The 21,844-nt window shown below is 34.0% G+C and overlaps 1 protein-coding gene across 3 annotated transcripts in view; it reads right to left on the bottom strand.

The window, feature by feature from the left end:
• LOC149552092 (uncharacterized) overlaps positions 1-21,844 on the bottom strand; it is a 95,104-nt gene that overhangs the window by 36,547 nt on the left and 36,713 nt on the right. For 2 of the 3 annotated variants that reach the window (XM_089787564.1, XM_089787561.1), the window contains exon 2: positions 16,288-16,396. The exons of the other annotated variant lie outside the window; for it this stretch is intronic. In XM_089787564.1, coding sequence (XP_089643690.1) covers positions 16,288-16,396 — 109 coding nt within the window. The remainder of the gene's footprint in view (positions 1-16,287; positions 16,397-21,844) is intronic. 3 annotated transcript variants of the gene reach the window in all.

Here is a 21,844-nt window from a genome sequence, read left to right as displayed (position 1 = left end):
GTGTTCAAGGAATGATGGGGAACCTTATCCTAAGTGCATATAACGATTGGAGTGATCATATTGGAGTTAGAGTCTTTTTGGTGGCTGCAGGTAACATGTTCCTAATTTACTGGCAGACCTTGGAGATTGTTTCTGCAAGCTTCTATATGTGGATTTTGGCTTATGCGCTCTTGGATTTGGATTGTTGGATGACACATAAACCTATGCCTAAGGGCATGTACTACTATGTTGTCCTATGAGTTAGCTATGCATTGTAGACTTGGGGTTTGTAATATGTGTTATTTAATTTAGTCTGTCAGGCTAACTTGCAAGTTCAGTGTGCATTTAAGAAGAGTGTATATTTAATGTAACTTGCTAGGCTGACTTGTGGTTTGGTTTTGTACAAGTAGAGGGTCTTGTGGTTTCTTGAGTCATTTAGTTCAACAGGGAGTAGTTGAGACAAGCGAAGTTAGCAGAGCTAGTAGCTAAGTGTGGGCTTGGAAATCAAGGAGGTTGCTTGGTGGCTTGCAAAAGTTTAGATTCTTCTTGTGGTTTCTACTAGATTGTAGGTCTAGGCTAACTGGTATTTGGATCTTGCGAGGTCTTGAAGAAATATTGCTGTATTTTCCTTATGTATTTGGTGGTAAACCGGAAGGCCTTATAGTTGGGCATGATGGATGTAAATGTTATGATTCTATTATTAGAATTGGTATTGTTTTGGATCTAAACCTCTGTGTTATTGTTATTCTTCCACTGTGTGGTTATTTGTTGAGTTCTAGGGCATCTCCTTTGCGGTTCTCCTGCCTTTAACTACATCACTCCCAAACCCCTTCACTCTTTCCCTAAGGAAGATAAGGCGAAGGCCCCTCTATCTAAAGGACATGCTGATAATGCAGGATTTATTCTTGTAAAGGCCCGCAATAAGGGTAGAGGACAAAAGAGAACTTGGATAGACAAAATGAGGGAACTTTTAACAAGTTCACAAGAATCCAAATTGAACTTTCTATTGGGCTAAAGTCAGGGTGGGAATGCTAGATGAAAACAAAGAGAGAGAGAGGATCAGACTATGTCATCAATGGATCGACACGAGGGATAGATGGTTACAAATGTGTCTTCTCGGGTAGTTAATGCCAAATATTTCAATAGGTCTCAAGTGGAGCTTCAGCTCTTCCTTCTATTTAGGTGGCCTCAAATTCTAAGTAACAAAGCTTCTCCTATTATAGCTTATAGCAGAAGCCCCTTAAAAAGGGACCTTTAGACAAAGCTTTAAGGAGTGGAGAAAACATTGATCAAGAGAAGGTCAAGATTATTCTAGATACATTGGTTGAGTTGGTGTTTGCAAAGCCCATTGATTCCCACTTCTCCTAATCCCATAAACACTTATTTTTATCATGGAATGTAAGGGGGTTAAACAACATCCCTAGACAAAAGATTGTTCGGGAATTTATTGCTTCTCATTTCCCTAATATTGTTTTCCTTCAAGAAACTAAGTTATCAATTGATGCCATGATAAATAAAGTTTTTACATTCGGCCACGAGTTGTATGTTAGTGCTTCAATGCCTAGTGCAATTCAAGTGGATAGGCCTCTTTTGGGATCCTAGAAGGATTGTCCCTCAATGGTGGATTTCAAGTCGGTCTTCTCTTTTCATGGTTGTCACTAATTTGGAGACGGGTGAATCTGTAAAAATTCTGCTAATTCTGTGCTTTTAATCAGACTTATCAATAATCCTTATGTGGTAAACAATGAACTTCTAAAACTCTAATTCAAGGAGGAATGATCAACCTCTGTTCTGATCTGAAATGGAAGTATCTCTGCAATATATATGTGTTGGAAATTATTGCTTGAAGTAGCAAACTGAATTGTAATTGTGTGTCCTTCAAAACTGCAATACTATCCCTCTAAATATCTTGACTAAAAGACGTGACCCTCAAAGGACATGTCTCTTTCCTAAGTAGGCTTATATGACTTCTCATTAAACTGGTGATTTGCAAGTTAATTCAACATTAATTAATGACTAACACATTGTGTTAGATTTATGTTTAATATTAAATAACTTTATGGAAAGTTGCCGCCTCAGCAGAGAAAGATAGGAGCATATACATAAAGCCATACGTAGATATTTAGGTTTAGAAGATCAAGTGCGGTCTGCACTTTCAAACCTGGAGATTATCAAGTTATATACTTAACACTCCCTCTTAACTTGATAATCACACAGAGAGATATCATATCTAACAACATCAATAAAGATGAATAAGCAAGAATTAATACTCTATATATCTCTGAATCTTCTTAGTATGTGATATCATAGAACACATGATACAATGTCATGTCACTAAATCTGTGTTATGACAAATCACTGCTACTAGTGATAAGATACAGGATAAATCTGAAGAGTGATTTACTTTCTTCATTTATCCGAGTTGTGAATCATAGATACTGGTATTTCTATATCACAACCTGATCCAGAGTTTAAGATCTACTAGAAAACAGGATAAATCTGGAGAATACTAACATTCTTCCTTTATCCAAATTGTGACTTAAAGACATAGCAATGTCTACATCACAATATGATCTTGAAGTCATCTAGATCTTACAGTAGAACTCTATTGTTTAGTACATTATCTAAGAGATCGTCACCTCTTATAATGTCTTTTATACAAGTGTTCATTATCTCAGAGATCGTCACCTCTTAAATAATGACTACAAATGATGGAGCCCATAATAGTCAATAGCCTGACAAAATAAATTATTTTATTAAAAAATTTAAAGAGTACAAATGGATTACAACTCAACCATACCAAGTCTCCTGTTGAAGTGTTCTATCTTCACTCTAGAGAGAGGTTTGGTGAGTATGTCTGCTATCTGATGTGTAGTGCAAATGTATTCTAATTTTACAAAATTCCTGTCTACCATATCTCTTACATAGTGGTAAGGAATTTCAATATGCTTGGATCTGTCATGAAAAACTAGATTCACTAAAAGCTCGATGGAACTTTGATTATCACAATGAATAATTGTAGGATTCATGGCTTGCCCAAATAATCCCACAAGTAACTTCCTTAGTTAGACTGCTTCTCAAGAGGCCACCGTTGCTGCAATGTATTCGGCTTTTGTAGAGCTCTAAGCCACTGAAGACTACTTTCTACATATCTAAGATATCATCATTGATCCTAAACTGAAACAACATCCTGAGGTACTTTTTCTGTCTTTAACACTTTCACCCCAATCTGAATCAGTGAATCCATGTAAGCCTAAGCCAACCTTCTCGTATTTGAGTCCAAAATTAAGAGTGCCTTGTAAGTATCTCATAATGTGTTTAACTACAACCAAGTGAATCTCCTTTGGTTCACACATAAACTAACTTAAGGCATTAACAACATAGCAAATATCTAGTCTTGTATTTACTAAGTACATAAGGGACCCAATCATCTGTCTATAGAGAGTAGAATCTATGGAAGGTGATTTTGTTGCTACTTCCTTAAGTTTATGTAGGTTAGTCTCCATTGGAGAAGACATAGGCTTGCAATTCCACATTCCAAATTTCTTTCGAAAGTCTGATGTATACTTCCCTTGATTAAGTATGATACTGTCAAAATTATATTGTACTTCCAGTCCTAGGAAGTAATGTAAGGAGTCTCAAATCTTTCATCTTGAATTCTCTCATTAGATCTTTCTTGCACTGACCTATAAGATGATCATCACCTGTTATTAGTAAATCATCAACATACAGTATCAAAATTACCATATCATCTTTATCTCTTTTATAATATAAATTTGGATCGGCTTCATTCTGGGAGAATCCTAAGCTGGTGAGATACTTATCGATTCTTTCATACCAAGCCCTGGGAGCCTGTTTAAGCCCCATTGAGAGCTTTCTTGAGCCTGCAAACAAAAGCGTTAGGATCATGAGTTTCAAATCCATCAAGTTGCTCCAGATATACTTCTATAATCTTTCCATTTAGAAATGTTGTTTTTACATCCATCTGATGTACTTTCCATCCCTTCGATGTTGCAATTGCTAAGACTGACCTTACGGAAGTATATCTGGCAACAGGAGCAAAGGTTTCTTCATAATCAATCTCTTCCTTCTAAGAGAATCCTCTGGCTACAAATCTAGCTTTATACTTTTCAATGCTATCGTCAGCAACATGCTTTATTTTAAATATCCACTTGGAAGAGACAACAAATTTTCCTTTAGGTCTTGGAACAATTTTTCAATCATCATTTTTCATAACAGATTAGTATTCTTCTATCATAGCTTCTTTCCAAGCTATATGTTTAATAGCATCAGAAGTATTGGTTGGTTCTCTTTTGGATAAATCACTCATGTTTGTTGTATAACTAGAGAACCTTTTAGGTCGTTTGCTTTCTCTAACTGTTTCCAAAGGTGCAGCAAAGTCTTGAGCTGCCTCGACTGTTTTAATGGCCCAAAGTGGTCTTTTCTTTGAATTTTGAATTTCTTCAAGATTCAGATTGTGAATTCCATCTTCAATTTCTTCTAAGTTCTCCCTCTGGGACCCAGATTCACTATTTCTTTCGGAACTCCCTTGGGGACCCAGATTCACTATTTCTTTCAGAACTAGATAAATGAGAAGGTTCTTCAAAACTTAGGATTCTTTTGAATGCAAGATTTTCTTCAAAAATAACATCCCTAGTAAGTTCAATACTTTTCTATCCAGGTATGAAAATCCTTTATGCCTTAGATGTTTCGCTATACCCTACAAAGATACCTTTCCTCCCAGATGATTTTAACTTGGTTCTCTTTTCTTTTGGAACATGGATATATACAAGGCACCCAAAAATCCTAAGATGACTTATATTAGGTTTGACTTTAGTAAATACCTCTTCAGGAGTTTTATCTCTAAGGTAAGAATGCAGGCTTCTATTTTGAATATAAACAGCACTACAAGAGGCTTCTGCCCAACGATAATATTCTAGATTTTGATCAAAAATCATAGCTCTAGCAACTTCTATAATTGTCCTATACTTTCTTTCTGCTATCTCATTTTGTTCTAGATTATAAGGAACAGCCTGTTCCCTCTTTATCCCCGATTCTTTACAAAACCTTTGAAACAAGTCTGAGGTATATTCTCCTCCGTTATCAATTCTAAGGGTTTTGATTTTATGCCCTAAAAAGTTTTCAGTTAATGTTTTGAATTCTTTAAATCTCTGTAGGATTTCTTCTGATTCTTTGCATTTTAAGAAGTAAATCCATGTTTTCCTAAAGAAGTCATCTATAAACAAAATATAATACTAGAATCCTCCAAGAGAAGGAACAGACATAGGTCCACATAAATCTGAATGAATTAATTCTAATACATTATTTGTTTTTCAAGTACTATCATGAAAAGGACTTCTGGTGTTCTTACCCATAGCACACCCTTTGCATATACTTGAGTGGTCTTTATTTAGTTTAGGCAACCCAATAACCATCTTTTCCACTGTTGATAAGGTTTTGAAATTTAGATGCCCTAATCTTCTGTGCCATATTTAATCTATGTCTGCAGCTTCATGAACTAAGGCTTGAATAGGTCGACTAGATTGTATATTCAATTCATACAACTATCCTTTTCTCTAACCAATCAACTTCGCTTTCTTGATTGAGGAGTTCTTTGTCGAAGTTAATACTTTGCCATCCACGAATGCAACATTATGCCCATCATCTTCAAGCGTTGTAATTGAGATTAAATTTCTTTTAATTCTTGGTACATAGAGTACACCTTTGAAAAGAAGAGCATTTCTTGATTTTAGTTTCAAGGTGCAATTTCCAATTCCTTCAACGGAATGTGTTGAATTATCACAAATGTTAACTTCACCATTAAACTTTTCTGATAAAGAGTTTAGTGTTTCTTTGTATCCTGTTATATGTCTAGAAGACCCACTATCAATTACCCATGCTTTACTTGAAATTTCATTTGATAGTGAGGAGTACAATACATGATTCTCAGGATCATAGGTATCTTCTTCCCTAGTAACATTTGTACAGTTCGCTTGTTGCTTAGAATTTTCAAAACAATTAGATCTGTAGTGTCCAAATTTTTCACATTTGAAACACTTTATTTTAGATAGATATTTCTTGGGTTTCCCATTCTTTTGATTTCCCTTTTTCTTCATGAAATGCTTCTTCTTGCCCCTATAGGAATTTGTATTAAGAACATGAAATTCTTCATCTTCTATTTTTAGTTTCCCTCCTTTCTTTAGTTTTCTGGATTCTTCTTGAAGACAATCGTTCTTAAGTTTGTTGAAGTCCGAAAGATTATCCCCGACACTTATTCCTTGTGCAAATGTCTCCCATGAATCTGGTAATCCATTTATAGCCATTAGTGTTAATTTTGTGTCATTAATAGTGGTTCCTATACTTGACAGTTCATCTCTAATGCCGGCAACCCTTAGGAAGTAAGAATTTATTTATTCTCCTTTCTTTATCTGAATGTGATTTAATTGCCTTTTCAGTGCGAGAACCCTAGTTGCATTGTTGACCTCATATGCATTTTGTAATGCATTCATCATATCAAAAGTAGTTTGATATTTTGTAAGCATGGGTATGATATCATTTTTTACTCCATCTAAAATGATTTGAATGGCTTTTCTTTTTCCTCTACTCCAAGTAGATTTATGAGGTTCAACTGGAGGTTGTTTGGATGCTCCGTCAACAAATTTTTTTACATCATTCTCTTCAAGAATCATCATGATTCTGAATTTCCAGGCCTCAAAGTGTTCTTCCCCATCAAACCTATCCTCGGGTCTGATTGTGTATGCCATTGAAGATAGGAGATAGTTGCTAAATATATATGAAGTCTGATAACTGAATTTGCAGAGCCTAGGTTCGACTACCAGAGCTCTGATACCATGTAAAAATTCTATTAATTATGTGCTTTTAATCAGACTCATCAATAATCCTTATGTGGTAAACAATGAACTTCTCAAACTCTGATTCAAGGGGGAATGATCAACCTCTGTTCTGATCTGAAATGGAAGTATCTCTGCAATATATATGTATTGGATATTGTTGCTTGAAGGAGCAGACTGAACTGTAATTGTGTGTCCTTCAAAACTACAATACAATCCCTCTAAATATCTTGACTAAAAGATGTGACCCTCAAAGGACATATCTCTTTCCTAAGTCAGCTTTTATGACTTCTCATTAAACCGGCAATTCGCAAGTTAATTCAACATTAATTAATAACACATTGTGTTAGATTTATGCTTAATATTAAATAACTTTATGGAAAGTCACTGCCTCAGCAGAGGAAGATAGGAGCATATACATAAAGCAATACGTAGATATTTAGGTTTAGAAGATCAAGTGCGATCTGCACTTTCAGATCTGGAGATTATCAGGTTATATACTTAACAAAAGCTTGTCTATTGACTAATGCTTATGCTCCTAAAAATATTTCGCGCAAATCTCAAGTTTCGGTTCCATTGATGTGAGTTTTGTTCCACTACAACAACAAGAACCAAAATGTTTCGAGGAGAAACAACAAACACCCAATCCTCTTTTGATATAAGGTCATCACTCAAGCTAAGCTTGTACAGTAAGATCATGAAATGACTTCAAGGTTCCTTCTTAATTGTGGACTTCACTTAGTTTTATGATGTGATATGTTGGTTTTCACAAAGAGACTTATGCTATTCATTCAATGGATATCAACACTTGCACTTCTAAAGATTTTGTTTCACAATGTGCAATGAAAATATAGCTTCTAATTTTCCAAATTTTCCACTTCAACTCCAATTTAAACTTATAACTTCTATTTCTACTTCTAACTATGAATGCAAGGGATCATGGATGACTTGGACTCTATTAGATGTAATCTCACCAGCGGCTCCACCTGTTGGAGTTTGTAGCTACGATAGACATCTTCATCTCTAGGCATTAATACCATTATGTTCACCTTCAGCTAAAAATAACATTTATAATTAAATTGTAATATTAAATGTAGTGACATGTCTCATTCAACGTGTGTTGAGGCGTGGCAATACACAGAATTGTATTTAAAATAAAGAGTTATATTTTGAGAAACTCAAGAGACCTCTAATTGTAATGTAAAGAGTCTTTCTATGAGTTATATATATCACATTTAGCGAAAGAACTGTACACTTCAACATTTTATGATCCATAAAATGATATTTTGATGTGTGGCTAGGATTTTCCCTTCATTCTAGAAGGGCTTTCCTAAGGTATTTATGTTGTTTATTGTTTCAATTTTGGCTCTTTTCTTATTGTCATTTATCATTGATTTATGGGCTAAATCCAACATGGTATCAGAGCCTAGTTGATAATAGCTAGTGAAAGTTTGCAGATATTTTTGTTGAGGGACACTATTACACTTCATGCTCTTGTATCCATAAGGAGGCATTGGGTCTATTCATCCTATTGTTGCATTTATATTATTCCCAGACTGGTTCTTGACATCTCTTCAAACTTTAACGCTCTTCATTTCGAATATGTGAAAAATAAAGAGCATGTTTTAAAGGGTGAAGATTATCTGCTACCGCCTATTCATAGGATTTGTGTCTACCAAATGATGTAGAGGACTCCTCAAATCTTTCATCGAACAATTGCTTGAGCATGGAGTTCGGAATTACAGTATTTGGAGCGAAGTCTCAATTTGTTTTTTTGGAAAATTGTTTAGGAGTAATCTTGTCCGTTGTAGTTTCTTTTTTCTCCGCTAGGAAATTTAATCATCTGAATATTTTTTTAGGATTAACTCTAGCTAGTATTAGCTCTCTCTCTCTCTCTCTCTCTCTCTCTCTCTCTCTCTCTCTCTATATATATATATATATATATATATAATGTGCCTTGTCTAGAAATTCAATTTCTTGGCACAAATGTCAAATTCGTACATGCGTAGAGTTTAGCCTTGTATCAAGCATTCCTTGGCTATTAGTTTATTTTTAGTTCAATATGTATGATCAATTGCCATTTCTTCATGTTGCGTTCAGAAAGAAGAAGTGTTCAATCAGATCATACAAAGCAATCGAAGAGTTGGAGTAATGTCAAATCCCGAGAAGTGCATAAGTTGAACATTGTCAAGAATTATATCAAGATTATTTAGTTATCAAGATGAGGTTGAACGAATGGTTTTGAAGATTCAATGTTATAAGGCGTTTCTTTCAGACTTCCCTAATCCACTTCTTGACTGTTGGTAAGTGTGTATTGATGCTCATTTCATCATAATTGCATCGCACGTTATTACTTCATCGTCGGTTTTGGATTTGTTATGTCGTCATTCCCATCATGGTGAATACGGTTGTAATGTGTCACTCAAGACACTCACACAAGAACTTCCAAAGATGTGTGTTTTGTTTTTGTAACCGAAGATAATGATTCTCTATGTTTGAGAGACCTCTCGTATTTTCCATCTTTTCACCAATTCTTGAAAAATATCTTTCACATACGGTTTTATTGAAGCTCATCAATCACGAATTTTTGAAGCTATTATGACTCAGATTGGTAGATAATTTTTGTATTTCCTGTTCGTGCAAATAGGGGAACTAATTATAGATGAGCTCCAATTGGTTGTACAACGATAACATTTCGCTAGCAGGAACCAAGAGCCTAGTTATTGCTTTTGACGCCCAAACTTATTCAGCCTTACTGCAAACGATGTGCTTGGAGGTATTGTTCATGTTCACTATCATAGTCTTCATTCCCAGTTGAAGTCTTGCTCGGTGGGATAGGCACAGATGGATAGAGGTCACACCTCGGCATGGTCACAGACATGGATGCATATATTCAGTGTCTCCTTTGACAATATATCAGACTGTGAAGTTGTCAAAGGTAGGATCTTTGAGTCTCTTGGGAGTGATAATCATTTCTAGAGTATATCGTGCCATCTCTTACTATGGAACAGTTTTGTGTGAAATTCAAATCAAGCTCGTGTTAAGTTCTAGGTGGGCTAGTGAATGTTTGGTAAAAGAGCGAGTATGTTCATAATGTTTCCATCTAAGGATCACTTTGTGGTTGTGCATGATCCACACGAGAGGAGCATCAAGGCTGTAGTTTGGGAAGTGTGTGAGAGCTTCTATACCTCTGACTCGGCATAATAGCAAAGGATTGAAGATGATTTAATTCATCAAAATTAAGGATAGCATTGAATTCATATTCAGTTTTGCCAAGAACACATTATTTTACAATGTGAGAATTCTTTTTCCTAATTAAAGTACATATAATGAATTAATATTAATAATATTGTATTAATAAATAATAATATAATATAATATAAGAATTAAATGAAAAGAAGTATTATGTAAAAAAGTATTATGTCAGCATATAAAAATAAGTATTATGTCAGCATGGGGGATATGAATGGATTTTATAAATCTAAAATATAAATGGAAGGTAAAAAATGAGTAATGTCTGGAAACGGGTTATTACAATTGGTATCAGAGTATGATCTTGCCATCCTGTGAAGGAAGATTTAATCTCAGTTATCATTAAATGGTTGATATTGAAGCATGCAACATTATAGAATTCGGATGTGAAAATTAAATACCCTATTATGTGGGCTTCTATCAATCCTAGTATAGTTCACAATCATTATGGCTAGTACATAATTTATGATCACCAATTTAATTTTTGGCTGGTGATTTCCTATGAACTACATTCCACAGTATATTTATTGTACATTGCACCTATCCCTATCTCTGTATGTTTCAAAATGCCAAACAAAGAAAGAATAAGGTGATAGAAGATATTTGGTATTGGCCAAATCAAAGATAATATGCCCATCACTGTCATTCTGATCAAGAAACAAACATATCATCATTGAAGAATATGATTACAGATCTGGAAGTTAATAAGTTGAACGGACATTATTTAATATTCATAATTTACAAATAAAGGGTCCATAAAGCCTAAACAACAATAACCATTCATTAGTACAGTGCAAGACTGAATGAGTCTTGGGGTCCTTGCAAAATTATTCCAATTTCCATGTTCTTTCCCTCCGCCCCGCCCACAACTTCCTGTTTAAATTTCTAATTGCCGTACCACTATTTTTTCCAATTGTCACATGATTTACCAATGGATGCACGTCCTACATGCTTGATGCTGTGAGATCCCAGTTGACCGACAACTGTATTTCAAACTGATGCGTGGTTATTTCAGTTACTACATAACTGGTTTGGGTTTTGGTTTTGTTTCGATTTCTCAGTAATTATTTGGCAGGCGAGGTCCTGAAGCTGTTTCAGTTGGAATAAAGTAGAAGTTTTTTTAGGGTTATGATGACTCAGCAAGAGAATATACAGTCAGCAAATTAGGGAATACTAACCAAGGAAAAGACGACTAGAAAGCAATATTGTATGCCAACAATGAAGCACTAAGTCTGCGGCATTCAGATTTGATTGCAACAACTGGATTATGGGAGGAAACCATCGATATACAGGCAAGGAGAACGATAATCAGCATCCAATGATAAACAATGATTTCTTGTCAAGTAAGAATTGATTCAAAGACTGCAGATATGAGTTGAATCCGGGACTGAACATGAAGGAAAATAAATGAAAGCGATATTGATTAACAATCAATAAGATATCATTAGAGATTATCTGCGAACTATTTAATTTTTACAATTAGTCAATATATCATATTGATCATCAATAGTACTTATCCGGGATAAATATGAGATTAATATAATAAAATTATTGGGCAAACATATCTAGTACCGTCTCTGCAAAAATTCCAAGTTATCGTCTGAGTTTGCAATATAAGTTATCACTGATTATGAATGAAGTGTAAGGGTTACGGATATTGAAGAGATGAGTTATAGCTTTTACAATATGGCTGACATTCTCATTGTAACATAAATAAAGGCAGCCCCAAATCATTCAAGGATCATCAGAGGTTAGATTGTGGAATAAAGAAGAATGAATTTCAGACATTGAGTTTTTTCTAAGAAGGGAGTATTGGACGTCAAAGAGAGAAGGTTATAATAATTCTCATTGGAGAGTAAATAAGATAATGGTAGCTGGAGATATGAAATATAATAATAATACAAGGTGATAGTACCCTCACTACTGCCATATATATGAGAGGAAAAATCTTATGATGATCAAAACTGTATAAAGAACATTCAACTCCAATATTTATTAAAGACGATTTGAGTGGAAAATAATCATTTGAGCATGAGGAGCAGTTGAGGGCATACTATGCATTGCAAGGATTCCACCTACACCAAACATTTACATATACTATCAAACAAAGAAAGGAAAACAAGTTAAAAGTGAAAGAACATAAAAACAATTGGACAAGAATATTTGAGGTAATAACAAAGGAAAAAGAACTTATAATAAAAGTGTGAATATTGAATATAGGAGGTGGGACCAGGAGCTAATTTCTTAACATGGTCAATCCATCAAATTCCTCCATCAGATGAAATGCATTCCATCACTTAAATCAAGATAAGTTATTTCTTTTGAGATTTGATTCTATTAAATATTTTATTTCGTTATAAAATTATATTTTTTAAGTATTTTTCTCTCAATTTAAGATGGAATTATTATATTCAAGCTTAAAAAATCTAAGTAGATTGTAAGCAAAGACATTATAGTGATATCATCTTCTAATTTATTTATTTTTTGGATTTTAAGATGACCTTTATGAGATTCCTTATTTAATGTATTTAGATTTTCATTGTAAGGTCAAATTATTATTTCAAGATCAAATTAAAGGGAGATCTCGAGTGGATATGATACTAAAAATTGGCATGAAAAGTTATAATTGCAAACTAGAGGAACAAAAGAATTTATGAATTATAAAGAAAGGTCTCAGAAGGGGACATTATTAAAATCATTGTGCTTAAGTTCATGATGGATAGGGAGTGTGCACAAGGGAAGGAGTAAATCAATCGCATTGGGGCAAAAGAAAATCCCAATATGGATTAAGATCTGAGGGAGCCCCAAGCTGAGCATGTCCAACCTCGAGAAGCAGTAAATCTACCATCCACATCAAAATTAAGCTTGTTCCTAGTGGGTAGGGAGTGTGCACAAGGGGAGGAGTAAATTGGTTGTGTTGGGGCGAGAGAATCCCAATATGGATTAAAATCTGAGGGAGCGCCAAGCTGAGTGTGTCCAACCTCGAGCAACAGTAAATCTACCATCGACTATGGAATGATACACCCTATTATAGTACTAGCTATAGAAAAGTTGTTTAAAATATGCATCTTCAAGAACTTTCAATTTCGAGACAGGAGGAAGGAGCACGACATTCACAATCAAAGGGGTAAAACATTTTCTTACCTTTCTCTTATTTTCAATTGTAAGCAAGAATATAACATGTATACTATGTGTCTACATCGTGTCTTCATGCATTAATATGTTTGCTTTGTGTCTTCTTCGTGTCTTCATGCATTCGTGTGTCTACCTTGTGTTTGCATCGTGCCTTCATACATTTATGTGTCTACCTTGTATCTTCATTCATATGTTCTTATACATCATATTATATACTAACATGTCTACTTTGCAAGTGCCTAACACATATGCAGGAAAAAGAATGAATCTAGAATATGAATTAATGAGGATCAAATCAATTGCTTGAGGACAAGCAAATTCGAGAGGGGAGGACTATGATGTCCCAATTTCAGAATGGGTTTTAATAGGAAATAAGGATTAATTACCAATATTAGGTTATTAAAATAATAATATTATTATCTAGTTTTAAAATACAAATATTATTTATAATAAATAAAATACAAATATTATTGATAATAAATAAAATAATATTAAATATCTTTGATATATACTATTGGATATATTTAAATCTAAAATATATAGAATAATATTAAGGTTAAATATAATAATATATCATTATAGACATATACATATTGAAATAATAATAACATATATATATAGATATATATATATATATATCAACTATTATTATATTTTATACAATAATAAATATTAATATATTAAGCATATAGGTTATGAGTCATCCAATTCAAGTACATATAATGAATTAATATTAATAATATTGTATAAATAAATAATAATATAATATTAATATTAATAATATAATATACAAATTAAATGAAAAGACGTGTCTCTTCTCTTATTACTATATAAAAAGAAGTATTATGTCAGTATGGGGGATATGAATGGATTTTATAAATCTAAAATATAAATGCAAGGTAAAAAATGAGTAATATCTGGAAACGGGTTATTACAAACTTCCCAGCAAGCCAAAATTATTCAAACTCAACCTCAGAATTGGAGACTTGAAAATGTTGCCAACTATAACCACCTAAGATGAAGACTCCTAATCCTAAAGCAAAAAGAGGGGGTCCCCATTTGCAAAGGGGCAATGGTGTGAAAACCACACAACAGGTTCATAACAAATCGGTTTGTTCTCTACTACACTTTCTTCCTTGGGTTATTGCTGCAGATTTCATTGCAACATATGGTTTGGATGAGAAAAAGAGGTTTGGCAGGGCTGCATTATTTGGCCAATCTTCTTAATGAGAATATAGACTTCTTAAATTTGATTGATGCGATGTCATTTAATGGTATCTACAATTGGATTAATAGGAGAAGGAAGTGTAAGCAATCTTCTGAGATACCAGATAGATTTCTTGTCTCATGTTTTTGGCTGAGTAATAGATGAAATACTGCTGTAAAGATCTTGGATTGGAGAAGGTCTGATCACTGGCCAACTAAAATCTCCATGCTTCCTCCTAAAATTTTGAAAGAGTCTCTCCTCTAAATTTCAGCTTATGGGGTTACAAGACCCTTTTCTACAGGACTTAATAATTCAATGGTGGTATGAAAGGGAGCCCTCCCATGGCACAGCTATGTATTCTTTTGTCAAGCGATTGGAATATGGGAAGTATAAGATCAAAAGATGGAATCTTCACTTGAACAAAATGTTTGCGCAAGCTCAGTTTGACTCTATTACTCAGATTATTCGAGATCGGAAGCTTTCCTTGGACCTCTGTCGGGAAGAGTCTATTGCAATTAAAAAACTAGAGGAATGGGAACTCCAAGGGATCTTCTGGAAACAGTTGTGTAAAATTGATTGGTTATAGGAAGGGCATAAGAATAATGTTCTTTCACAACTCTGTTAGAGCTAGATGTAATGCCAATCTCATTACTTCTCTGGTTTCTTCAAAAGGGTTCAACTTTCTTCATTGGGTGAAATATCTCAGAAAGTTTTTTGGTATTTCTCTTCCTGTTGTAGAGGATGAACCCTCTATTTTTTCTAGAACTACTGAACAGTTCAGATGTTGCTAAAGAATTGTAAAGCACAGAATTGAAACCTTGTATTAAAAATGCAGTCCCTATAAACCGTATCACTTATACAGCAATCAAATAGATGAGAATTAACAAATTCTACTTTTTCAAGCGCTGAAGGCAAGTCAACTTTCATAAAAATCAAAGTGGCTCCCCAATGGCCAAACTAAACAAGAGTTGCCACATCTAGAGCGAAAACTAGGAGAAGTGAAGCCCATTGCTTATAATGGAGGACCTAAAGATCCAATGAACAAATTAAGTTAATGATTCCATGAACAGATTAGCTTATCTAAATGGAAGTTTAGACATAGCCTTGAAGATTTCCAGGAATATTTTTATGTACCTTTCTACATTTTTATATTTTGCATTTGTAAGGACCCTAGGAATGACAGTCTGAGGCACACCTTGGTGCCTATGTATGCTACACTCTAAAGAAAATTAGTTAACTTGTTACCTAAGTTTTCCAAGGCATATCCAAGCATTGAATTTCAAGTAATGAGCCGAGTTCTGAGCCAAACAGATATATTAGCTAAAATAGATAGATTCAATAAATATTATCAATCTTCTGATAAATGTTGTTGTTGTCCACCAACTCATTTCAATTTTCAAGGGCGTGGATTGCTGCCAAATATGGTAATCATCACATTCCCATCTAGACACCAATTTAATACTTTTGGTAAGTTTTCTATTCCTGTAAAGCTATAAGAGCCGAATTCAAAGCATGCATACAATTTAAAAGGTATACATCTACACCCTCAGTAAAAAATAACAATCTTTTTTCAGCTAATCACTAATTCATGACTTCATTTAATTTGGTTTTGCACACCTTTTATATATAAAATATTAAGTTCTTCAACTACTATTTTTGTTGTCTGAGCTACCAACTTATTCAGATCACTTAAATTATTGCACTCTAGCATTGATGGTTATGCAAAGTAGGATTGAGATTTGTCTTGTACATCTACATAGTGATCATGAAATATTTTCACTTTCAAGAAAAAATCTACCTCATCAGAAATCAAGGATATTATACTAAAAATTGGAGGAAAGTATATTTGTGCAAAGTCTTTACCCATGGATATTGCTGCGAGTCAAATTCACCGGAAATATATACACAATGAGTCAACCTCAAATGTTTCCTAGCAATATCTGCGAGTTCGTCCAAAAAATATAATTTAAGTCTGCAATGATTAAAACTTAAAACGTGTTAGAAGTTTATAATTATATAATTAAGTGAAGATTACACATGGAGCAAACTAGGAATCCAAAGGATAAGTGAGAATATTAATCAAACTCCAACATCAATAAAACCGTTTCTATGTAGATATTACAAAAGGGTAAAACTTGTGATGGCATTTCTTTCTATTTTTGAATAGCTATGAGAGGAAACTTGAGGGTAAAGGTTCATTTAGATGAGTAGAAAAGAAGTGGCAAACAGTCCTTTGATATGTTCACAACTTAATAATAGCTTATGAACACAATTGGAATCTTCTATTGAACTGTAAATTTAGAGATAAAAATGTGAAACTGGAATCTTTTGAATATGGTCTAGAATATTTGAACTCAAAGACACAGAGAAGAAACTCTATTTTTATATATTTTGAATATCGTGGTGAATTGTTTTGACAAACTGTCAGTGAGGCATTCTTGCCAATGAGCCATATTTATTCAGTGAGAACCATCCAGCCAATGAGGCCTTTGTAAACTATAAATTTAGAGATTAAGCTAGTGAGGCATTTCCAAGAGATTTTTATTCCTCAAGAGGATTTTCCGCTCATAACATCGTTGTGTTATCTATGATTTACACTGTAAAGTGTCAGATAATATATGCTTTACTACTTAAAACTTAAGTCTTATGAAGTTCTGAATCATTGTTTTAAAAGTTGAACTAAATTCAAATTTGCCTAAGAACATAGATTCACCCCCCTCTCAATGATCTTTGTAATCCTACAAGAGGTATTGGAGCCAAACCCTGTTCTAAAATATCCATCTTAGGAGGATTCCTTGTGTAGTACTTGTCATGTCATTCATAAGTCCACATGAAAATCAATAAGAAAGTATTATAGAATCTGAAATTTAAGTTGATCTTGAGGGTGAGCTAGAATGTGCACTTAGTGAAATAATGGAACTCAAAAAGGAAGCAATAGTGCAGAAAAAATTGCAATGTCCCCAAGTAAGTTCAACTACTTATGCATAAATGAATCTATGTTTGCTGCAATTGAATTAACTTAATTCATACCATAAAAATAACAACTATAGGTAAATTAGTGTATAAGCTATATGCAAATTGAGAAGATCATGCTATTCCGATTAAAATCCCAGTCAAGGAGAATGTCGAGATGCAATAGGTTACTTAGACACCAAACACAATGGCTTCCCTAAAGGTTTTATAGATCCAAACTCTTAAGCCTTTCTTGGACATGTCCACAAGACGCTCAGGGACGCTGATCCCTATCCTGTCTTGGGAATGACCTGTTGGCTGGATTTACACAGGCCTCTCCCTTATTGGATACCTGCTTTTCTACTCTAGCAGAGAAATAATAACTAGCTTAAGCAAGTATGTTTAATTAAGGATAACTTTCTGATGTTTCTTCTTATTAGATTTATAATTATTATAATTAACATGGACAATATTGTTCATACCAGTCACAGAGATGCATAGAGGTCTGCCTTATGACCCAAATGTCTTCCTGACTTGTCTGATGGTATTGGCTGTGAAAGAGATCTGACTGTATGCAGTTTGCAAACCACAGAACTGTCTGTATTTATTATGCAGATTTTGTAGAATGTACATCTAATTAACTTCTTTTTTATATTCCTTTTTTATCTGTTCTCTTCTCAGCATACACTTACTCATTCACATTTATCTCCTTTACCCGTCTCATCATACACAGCATCAAGCTTTTATATATCCTTCAAAGTACATGTCTTCACAAACGTATGTGACTCCTTAATAGATGGCACCTTTAAATTATTAATTGCTGACTTTGTGAAGTGCATAATCACTGACAGATTTCTTAAACAATCAGAAAGACCACAAGGACAAAACAGGCCTTGAATTTACAGAAGGACAATGCTCAAACCAAGTTGAGGCTAAAAATAAAGATAACTCTTCTAAAAGTAATCTGCACTCCTATGGTTATTGTTTTGGTGTAATCAATTGCGACACAAGGGAAAAAAATGTAAATTGAATTTTAGAAGACAGCCTAGCTTTGTAAATGGAAGTCTGTATAATTTCTTGTAACACATTGGATTGCTTTAGATGTAAAAAAGTTGGCAACGTAGCAAAAAATTTCAAAACTTGTATTTACAAATCCACAAAACAGAAATTATAATCTTTCGAAGAAGAAAAAAATTGTTTGGAAACCAAATAACTAATACAATGGCTCAAGCAATGATTTTCCACATAACCTTAAATGCCTTAAAAAGGGGTTCTTAGGTGTTAGGGAATGCACTCGCCATATGACTGGTGATAAGAGCAAAGTTGTTGAATTTGAAAACCATATGGGTTGGTTCAGTAACGTTTGGCTGGCATGTCCCCCTTTAAAATAGAATTTTAATAATAATTAATTAATAATAGTAATAAAATCATATATTAAAATATTAAAAATAAGAATCAGTAATATAATATTATTATTATAATATAATTCATAACATATAATAGAATCTATTATCAATAAAAGAATTTAAAATAAACAACAAAAAAATTACAATGAATGAATAGATCAATAAAATTAACTACAAAAAACAATATTGTAAAAAGTATAGGATTTAACAAATGATAATAAACTTAAAATGACTGAGCAAAAAAATAATCTAAAATAAAATAATATATATTAACTAAATCTAATGAAAGGTCAAGAGATATTAGATAAAGAGTTGGGACTCCTTCAAAATAAGATATAAAAGAGAGGAGAGATTGTTTGAAAGCGACAAAAAGGAAGAGGAGAAGCTAGAAGTTAAAGAAGGATTAATGGACGAGGAAAGGAATGATAAAAAAATAAGGGTTTTTTTCAAAAGGTTAAAATGATAAAAGGATGCGACTCTTCCAAAGGGTTGTAATTATGAATGGTTGCAACTTTTCAGAAGGACATAGATGACAATAAAACAAGATTTATAAATCACCATTCAATAAGAAAAATAAGGAGAAACGTACTTGAAGGAGAAAATAGGATAAGATAACAAAAGAGATATAATTGCATACCTCTTAACATATATTTAGCATAAGAAGCAACACAGCTCTAAAAGGTGGTAAAGGCGTCATAAAGGTATGTGTATTGTGTATAAGGTATGTTATATATTCAAAGTTTTCTTTATATTATTCTATAGTATGTAAATAAATACATGAGTGGCTATATAAATATATTTACATATATACGTATGTGTATGTGTGTGTGTGTATATATATATATGTGATGCAGGAGCATCCTGGGTTTCATTGCAATCCTGCACTTTCATTCCTTCTGGCAGTTTAACTGAGTTCTTTCAGACATTACCGAGTTGCAATTCAAACCAAGCAATTTAGTGTAAACCAAGCTCTTCCACTATTAATCGAGTTCCTTCAATGTCAATCGAGCTCTTTCAATGTCAACTGAGTTACTCTAGTATGAACTGAGCTCTTCCTATATTGATCGAGCTTCTCTTCGTGCGCCAAGTGAGCCTATTGTTATTGTTGCTTAGGTCCTTCACTGACCGAGTTGTTTGTGCTTTTGGTTCTTAGTGGGAGTCAACTCTTGTATTTAATTTAGATCGTGAATTTAATGATAGGATCTTGTCTAGGAATGCTTGTTGAGCGTTTTGAGGTCGGCCTTATTCTATGTAATGTTCTAGAATCTTATGTAAGTCATTTTGGCAAGTATAAGTAGAGGTATTTGGTTTCGTTTATGGGGAAGGTAGGACTTAGAGAGTCAGAGTAGATGTTGCGAGTTTGAAGATGGATTGTAGATCTTGAAGCTATATTTTGTATCTGGCCGTAACCCAAAAGGCCTTACAGCTGGGCATTTATGCTGGACGTTCGATGAATTAATAAAAGTGTTTGTTTCCATCTCTCCTTGGTGTTGTTTCTGTGTTTTGCTTCCCTTGAGTTTACTCTGCAAGGTGGTTTGGATAGTTGGGTGTGCCTTTGGCCCTAGTTGTTCACCCTGATGGAGCCCAAATTTTGGTCTCCATTTTTCATTGTGAAAAACAAATACAAGTGGAGATGGAGATGATTTTGGTGTTGTTAAATTTACACAGTTTAGAGAAGAATGTTGAGAAAACATAAGGTACACTTCGAACAGGAATTGCTTAGAAAGAACACAAGAATTGAGCCTGAAAAAACGGTGTGCTATAGAGATTCAAAGCAAATACAAATATATTGAAGTGAAAAGGATGGCAATGCATATTTCTTAGACACACATCCACGTGTATTTCTCTCCACTTCCTTATCGGATCACACCAAGGAGTTTTTGAATAGTAGAAGGTTGCAAACCATCGTGTATGTATGGAGACTAAGTTAGAGTTTACAACTTGAAAAGCTACAAAATCGAAGAGGAATAACCATTTACAACAGATAATTTCCATTTTTTGGAGTTGAATGGCAGAGAATGAAGAATCTTGATTTACATCCTTCAATAGGAATGGGGCTCGATATAATGAGTGAATATATTGAGGCTCGCGGATGTGAGATAGTTATTATCATTGTTACACTTGCAGAGCGTTCCGAGACATCACAGAGGAAGAGGGGTTCTTGATACTTTGAAAATGATTCTTAGATAACGGTGGAACAAAAACCATGTCATTGATGTGCGATTTCCAAAATCTCAAGCTACTCGAGATCTATGGTGACTATAGCAGCTATCCTGAACTTGAAAATATGCCATCATTGGAGATCACACAGCGGAGTTGTCTAAAAAATATCATTGCTTATGATAATGATATATTCATTGGTCACAATTAGTAGAGAGCCTATGATAATGTTCTATGGAAACCTTCGGACTTGGGGAATATATTTCAGATATCCGATGATGAAATGAAAACTATTCTAGGATAAGGCACTTGGATTTTGGTTCATCTAACTACTGATTTAAATCTTGTTCGATACTAATTCTCTAAGCTTTGTTGCACGTGCAAAGGAGAAAGGATTTGTGCGTATGAAGAAGATGGAACTCCCAATATGCACGATCATAGAAACCTTAGCACTCATACTTCATAGGGCCTCCCGAGTATGAGATGCATATCACTTGGTACGAGTCATTAGCATCTAATGTGGTGTTATGTTTATTGCAAGGTGGAGAAAAACCGTGGAAGCAGAGAAACCAATGAAGATGTGCAAATATATGCACGATATTATTGGTCATGAGAGCAACACATTATCATTTTCAAGTGTCAAAGGTATTTCTCAGGAGGATGTGGTGCTTCACACGACTTCTAAGTCATTCTTTTTCCTTGGCATATGAGATGCATGACAGAGGTTTGGAGATATACACATCGAACACGCATGAGAAATCCAAGACCAATGCAAATATATTGGAACAAAGCTCCTATATAAGATAAGTGCATGCAGGAGCAAAGAGGAAAAGTTTTGAGCGTGGGATTTCCAACACCTTTGCTAATCATCAAACATGGTCTATCGAATCTGTAAAAATAGG

The sequence above is a fragment of the Cupressus sempervirens genome, chromosome 6 (assembly GCF_028749045.1).
Source record: "Cupressus sempervirens isolate cs-2001-9-10 chromosome 6, ASM2874904v1, whole genome shotgun sequence".
Classification (NCBI taxonomy): domain Eukaryota; kingdom Viridiplantae; phylum Streptophyta; class Pinopsida; order Cupressales; family Cupressaceae; genus Cupressus; species Cupressus sempervirens.
This window is presented reverse-complemented; position numbering and strand designations above follow the sequence as displayed.